The 7,132-nt window shown below is 38.6% G+C and overlaps 1 protein-coding gene across 13 annotated transcripts in view; it reads left to right on the forward strand.

Annotated features, from left to right (window-relative positions):
- Phf21a (PHD finger protein 21A) overlaps positions 1-7,132 on the forward strand; it is a 155,475-nt gene that overhangs the window by 17,402 nt on the left and 130,941 nt on the right. For all 13 annotated transcript variants that reach the window (XR_003843504.1, XR_003843508.1, XR_003843501.1 and 10 more), the window contains one exon: positions 3,693-3,836. Coding sequence is in view for 1 of the 13 variants with exons in the window: in XM_021192490.2 (XP_021048149.1) it covers positions 3,783-3,836 (54 nt within the window). In the remaining 12 variants the exon portion in view is untranslated. The remainder of the gene's footprint in view (positions 1-3,692; positions 3,837-7,132) is intronic.

Below are 7,132 nucleotides of genomic sequence, written 5' to 3' on the forward strand. Positions count from 1 at the left end.
TGTGTGTGTGTGTGTGTGTGTGTGTGTGTGTGTGTGTGTGTGTGTGTGTGTTTTGAGACAATGCCTCTTGCAGTCCACTTTGGCCTTGAACTTACTGAGTAGCTAAAGATAACCTTGAACTCCTGATCCTTGTGCCCTCACCTCCCAAGTGTTAGGATAGCATGCAGCCTGCTGTCTGACTGCTTTCTGCTTTGTTTTGCTCTGTAGCTTGAGAGGCTGTCAGGTTCCCTGGTGCTTTAGTGTGCACAGCATCGAAGGAGAAGGTTGGCATGTTGTGCTAGGATGCCTCAGTGATGGAGGGAGGGAGGGATGCAGAGGTGCTGCAGAGAAAGGGTCTGTTACTGTCTTGTGAATTTGGTTATAGTCACCTTTCAGTAACTGACTTGTTTTATACACACACACACACACACACACACACACACACACCTTATTAGGATTGGAAAAATATAATAAATTATCTCTCATACCTTTCTGCGGCTGCCGAGATGGCTCAGCCGGTAAAGGCCCTTGGCACCATGCCCGAGGAATTGTTTGATCCCCAGAACCCACATGATGAACAGAAGCAATATCTTCACATTGTCCTCAGAATTCCACACACCCTCCATGTCATGTATGCCCCCTCCCAGTAAACAAATGCTATCTTAAAAACTTTTAAAAAGTAATGATGCCCACCAGGCATGGTGGTGCATGCCTTTAATCCCAGCATTCGGGAAGCAGAGGCAGGCGGATTTCTGAGTTCGAGGCCAGCCTGGTCTACAGAGTGAGTTCCAGGACAGCCAGGGCTACATGGAGAAACCCTGTCTCAAAAAACCAAATAAAAAAATAAATAAACAAATAAATAAAATAATAAATTAAAAAAATAAATAAAAAGTAATGATGCCTTGTAAAGCTGCAGACTGTCTCTAAATAATGCTGCATACACTAAGATCCCCATGTATTTTAAAGGCTCCAATATGTGTGGCTTGTGTTTGAAAATTATTTCTTATGTGTTTTAACTATATGTATAGACTAATCTCTTAAGACAGTTGTCCAGAAAGAGACCTTTCTGATGAAGGATTTCAAAATTATCTTCCAGTCCTCATAAGTTTCTCTGTGACAGTCATGATCTTTTTTAACTCTTCAGTCTTATATGTAACAAAATCCGTACTTGGCATTTAAATGCCTTTGTATATATCTTGTAAGAGGACAACACCCGCACGGAGAAAGTAAAAACTGTCAGCTCTCATTAGCCTGATTGGCAGGCGTGTGGTTCGAGGCACACTTTGACATTTAGAGTCTCCAGGTTAAATCCTTGTTTTTACTCTTGAACTCTTCCTCCCTTCCCTCCTCCCTTCTCCCTTCCCACTACCCTGCTTCTCTCCCTTCCCTTCCCCCTTTTCTTTCTTTCTGTGAGACAGGATATCCTATAGCCCAGGCTGGCCTCAAAGTCACCATATAGCTCCGAGGCTGGCCTTGGCCTTTGTCTCCTCCTCCTGAGTGCTGGGATCGATCACAGGAGTGTGTCACCATACTCAGCTACTTTTTTTTTTCTATTGAGGTTATTTGTTTTGTTTTATTTTGTTTTTGTGGGGTTTTTCTTTCATGTTATAAAACTTCCTGATGTTTTATTAATTCTCATTTTTTCTCAGTTGAAAGGAGATGTGCGTTGTCTATGGAAAAGTTTGAAAATACTGATACTCCCCCAAAGAAGAAAGTTTAATAGCTCTTAGTCCTTTCACCTACAAATGGCTTTAGCAGATTGTGAAGTGCCATCAGACCCACCCTTGGCAGCTTAGAGTTGATTATTATGCATCTTGTGCATTACAGGCAAAACTTACCTTCTTAAATTCATGTCTCTGTGGTGAGTACAGACTGGTGCCTCAAAGTCATTGTTCAGTCTGTCAATAAGATTTTTACTAGTATATTCATGTAAATATTGTTTCATAGAGGAATTCTCATTCGTGTGTGTCAAGTACTTTGACTTAATTCAAACTTTTCGTTGATCACTCTTATGCCTCATGAGAATTAGTTTTCTGCACTTTTTTTTTTTTTACTGTTAAGTTCTCCATGTCAGTGACCTGCCTGTGTCACCAACAGTACAATAAAATAGGCCTTTCTGATTTTGAACACGCTCTTGCAGCAGGATTATCCTTCACATACAAAGAATTTTAGGAAATCGTTTTAGATGCATTTTCTGATAGAACTTTGCAAAAATTAAGATCACATGTTTTTTAAAACTACAAACTGGGTATGGTAGGTTACATTTATAATCCCAGCACTCAGGAGGCCAAGAGGCCAAGGTAGGAGGATTTTGAGTTCAAGACCAGGCTGGACTCTATAGGAGGTTCAAGGCAAGTCTGGACCACACAGTGGGACCCTGCAGAACAGAACTGTCAGGTATAAATGAAGAGTTTGAAAAGGGCGATTACTTTTGCACTTAAAATTGAAGTGGCTGTTAATAGTTTTCAGATTAGCAGTTGCAAATGTACATGACCATAGAAGCCTTGCTTTCCATGAGTTACTAATGATTCTGGTATTCATTATAATTCCAAACAATTTTTAGGATAGTAAGTGGCTGAAATTCATGATATGTCTCCTTTTAAAAATTATTTCCCCTAAATATCCTGCCTGTATGAATTTTTATGATTACTAGTAAATCTTTGCCAGCTTCTAGAGATGTAATTTTGAAAGAATTTTGCACTTTGAGAATTCAATCTTTTTTAGGTTAGAATATTCTGATTTTACATAACATAGTGTATAAACCCTAGAGGAGAGATTGTCATTGATGTTTTAAACCCAGAGAGATTAAGTAAATATAATGAAAACTAGAAATCCTAAGAATATACTTTTTTAGCTAACGATTCCATCAGGCTCTGTGAGCTTAATCTTACAAAAGGCTTCGAGATGCTCAGGCTGAGGACTGTATGTGCCTAAGTGGTTGCTGGAGAGCCTGGTGGCTGTGAGTCTTCTAATCGGGTACAGGTTTTCCTTCCTCAATATTAAAAGGCAGTGCTAGCTAAGCTTTAATAGGAATAAGGAAGAAAATAGATTTTTAATAACATTTAAATTTATTCAGACAAAAAATGCTTTTGCCTTAATAAATAACCCCAAATCATGGTCACATTTTAGAAAAAAAAAATTAAAGAAAAATTAGCTATTTCATTAAGCTGTAGTAGTCCTGATATAGGACAGGAAGGTGAGACTGGGTGTCCCAATTATGACTATAAATTCAGACTTTTGGCATCTCCACATACAGTTACACATGTCAGTAAGAGTGCAGTCAAATTCAAATGCACCCCCCCACCCATGGTGGGAGACTGGGAACTCCCCAGTCCACTCTAATTTAAAAATGCTTGACATGTTTTGTGTCTTAGTGTTCTGGATGGTGTCAGACTCCCCTGCTAGTTCTCATCTGGATGGAGGTGGTCCTTCAGCTCCCTGTCCTCAGTGCTGAGCACACAGTGGGTGTTCATGTGTTTTCGACTGTCTCTTTTGCTATTGTATTCCTTTTCTTAGTTATTTGAAGTGTTCTATAGAGGAATGCCCAAAAGAGCAAAACCCAGAAAGTTTTGGTACTGAATTGTTTTTAAAAAGTCCTTTGGGGGGATACAGTTTTTGTGTGTTACAAAATATAATATTTCTAATTTAATTATTTTGATAAAAGTTTCTTCATTCCCAACACAATAATTCTAAACATTTTATGACCTCTACAGCTGCAGCAACAAGAGGAGCTTGTAATTTTAAACGGAGGCTGAAGACACTGTAGAATTAGCAGACATAAGACAGCGTGGAGAAGGCAGAGGATGGAGTTGCAGACTCTACAGGAGGCTCTTAAAGTGGAAATTCAGGTTCACCAGGTATGTTGTGTGACTGACTACCGATGCATACTGTGTCACCAAGGACAACAGGCCCAGCTCTGCGTTTTGGTCAGGTTACGCAGTCATTCTACTACTTACCAAGTGACTCTGGCGTTTGTCCAGAGTCACTCTCCACAGCTGTACTTTGTATACTGCCTTTAAGAACTTTAATAAGATGGCCCTGACATCTTTTCCTGAAAAAGAGGACTGGAAATATTTTTTTCATGTCCTAAAGGTATTTGAAAAAAGAAATCTATTTTGCTATATTTCTGGCCAGTTTGAAGGCCTTCTATACACAAGATACCTTCTTTGCATGTCATGTGTTTTTATTTACTTTTGCTCTTTTGACAGGGCCTCAGGTTGGCCCTGAACGCCCCATGGAAACTACATTGACTTTGAACTTGTGTTGGTCCTCGTGCCTCTGCTTCCCCAGTGCTGCCTTTCGTCACTTCACCGTGGTGAGAATGAGATGTGTACTTACGACACACCAACACCTGTGCTCATCCCTGACTCTCTCTGTGCTCCCTCGTTCTCTTTTATCTTTGATGATTCCAATCTTTGGTAAAGAAAATCTGGCTGCTGTCTTCAAAATTTAAAATGCTCTAATCCTTACATTTTACCTCAGATAAAAGTAAACACACCTTTGAAGTATATAATTATAAAATGTATATGTACATTTTATAATCATTTTATACAATTGTTTCTAAAGTGTAATAACATAATAAAACACTTAATGAATTTTAATTTGTATATGTTAATATGGATATATGTAAAAATAAACATATAATTATAATCAAGATAGAAAACTACCCATAAATAGCTAAATCATTAACATTTATCACATAAGCAGACTATCACTGTTTCATTTTTCTTGACATCAGCTGGGCATTAGATTTAAAGCACATAAATAAACATACATGTATATAGTCCTTGGTATTCAAAGTAATAAATGATGAGTTGGCTACTTTTGACCATCTAACATTGTCATGTAACATGGGATGGAATGGATGCATGAGGGACCGATCTCTGTGTGGTATTTTGGTTTGAACCCAGAACTTCAGACATGTCAGTGAGTGCTCTACCACTGAGCTGCATTTCCAGTTAGAATAAATGTTTATTTTTAGGGTCTCACCTCAAACAATCTTTAGTCTTCCTGTTTCAACTTTCTAAGTTCAGCGTTTTATAACTTTGAGCTACCACAAATGCATTTTTTGTTAAAAGTGTTTTTAGATATAGTAGTGGCTCTTGTTTTTTCTTGTATGAGTTAATGCAGCATTGATTTCTGAACATGCACATAACACACACACACACACATTTGCGCTTCTGATAATTGCTGGGCTTGCCTATTGCCCCAGAATTAGTGTGGATTAGGATTTACAGGAAAGCTTCAAACTTGTGCCGTGTGTGTGTGTGTGTGTGTGTGTGTGTGTGTGTGTGTGTGTTGTTCTTGTTGTTGTTTTCCACATGGCACTCTTTGTTTGGAAGTCCCTGCTGCTGATTTGGGCTGTGTGGACCCTGTGCTCAGTAACAGCTTATGTGTATGGCATGCATGCGCACCACATGGGCCTGGTGTCTGCGGAGGATTTGGGCTGTGTGGACCCTGTGCTCAGTAACAGCTTATGTGTATGGCATGCATGCGCACCACGTGGGCATGGTGTCTGCGGAGGCCAGGGAGGGATGTCAGATTCCCTGGACCTGGAGTACAGAAGGTTATATATACCGGTGCTCAGACTTGAACCTGGGTCCTCTGGGAGAGCAGCCAGGTTTTTAAACCACTGAGCCATCTCTCAAATCCCTGGATGAAAATATTTTAACATAGAGGAATATTGAACCCAGCTCAGGACAGTAGCAAGTAACACAACTTAATAATTGTTTAAAGCTGGTGTCTCCAGTAGGTTTTGGGAATACAGTATCAATTTGAAATCTGTGTGAATCAAAGTTAATTTTATGGTGGAATATGTGATTTCTATAGTTTTTTTCTCCTCTTTTTTTTTTTTTTTTAAAAAAGATTTATTTATTTATTATATATAAGTACACTGTAGCTGTCTTTAGACACACCAGAAGATGGGGTCAGATCTCATTAAGGATGGTTGTGAGCCACCATGTGGTTGCTGGAATTTTTGAACTCATACCTTTGGAAGAGCAGTCAGTGCTCTTAACCACTGAGCCATCTCTCCAGCCCTTTTTTCTCCTCTTAAGAAAATTTGGAAAGCAGTTTATATTCTTTTAATTCCTCATAAGATACAAGTCTCAAATAAATATTTATTGAATGAATTATCTGTAATTGAACTTTAAAAATATTATCTGATTTCATAATTTGGAAGATACATGTAACAATTATTAAAAATGTTACTTTCACTATGATGTTTTAAAGCCCAATTAACATTTATAATTAGAGTCAGCAAGGTGGCTTAGTGGATAAAGGTGCTTATTGCCAAAGTTTTCAGTATGAGTTTGATTACTAGGAGCTACAGATAAAAGCAGAACTGAGTCCTGAAAATTGTTCCTGACCTCCACATGTGTTCTCTCTCTCTCTCTCTCTCTCTCTCTCTCTCTCTCTCTCTTTCTCTAAATAAAATAAAATAAGCCGGGCATGGTGGCGCACACCTTTAATCCCAGCACGCAGGAGGCAGAGGCAGGCAGATTTCTGAGTTCAAGGCCAGCCTGGTCTGCAGAGTGAGTTCCAGGACAGCCAGGGCTATACAGAGAAACCCTATCCCAGGGGGAAAAAAAAAAGACAAAAAAAAAAATATACTTGTTGATTCAAGGGATATGTATTCTAGCTATTTTAAACATTCCGAATATTAATCTATTATATTCAATCTATTTCTGTCAATCTATTTCTCTATATATTTAGCCATTTAAGTATAAAGGTATAGCCTTTTAAATTGAGTATTTAGTTAAATATTTTTTATTTTATGTATGCATATATATGCAACTGAATGTGTTACATGCACTGTGTGCATGTGGTTCTCTACTAGACCTTAAGATGTTGTCAGATCCATGAAACTGAGTTATAGGTAGTTGTAAGCCACCTGATGTGGGTGGTAGGAATTAAACCTGGGTCCTCTGCAAGAGTAGCAAATAATCTTAACTGCTAAGCCATCTTTTCATTCCCCAAAGTATAGTCTTAGATTCATCTTTAATTATTGTACTTTATTTGTGCAATTTGCATTCCAATTAATACATTCTAAACTATTATTGTGTGTGTGTGTGTGTGTGTGTGTGTGTGTGTGTGTGTGTGTGTGTGTGCATGCATGATGCTTGTGGGCATACATGCCATGGTGCATATGCAG

The sequence above is a fragment of the Mus pahari genome, chromosome 3, assembly GCF_900095145.1.
Source record: "Mus pahari chromosome 3, PAHARI_EIJ_v1.1, whole genome shotgun sequence".
Taxonomy (NCBI): Eukaryota; Metazoa; Chordata; class Mammalia; order Rodentia; family Muridae; genus Mus; species Mus pahari.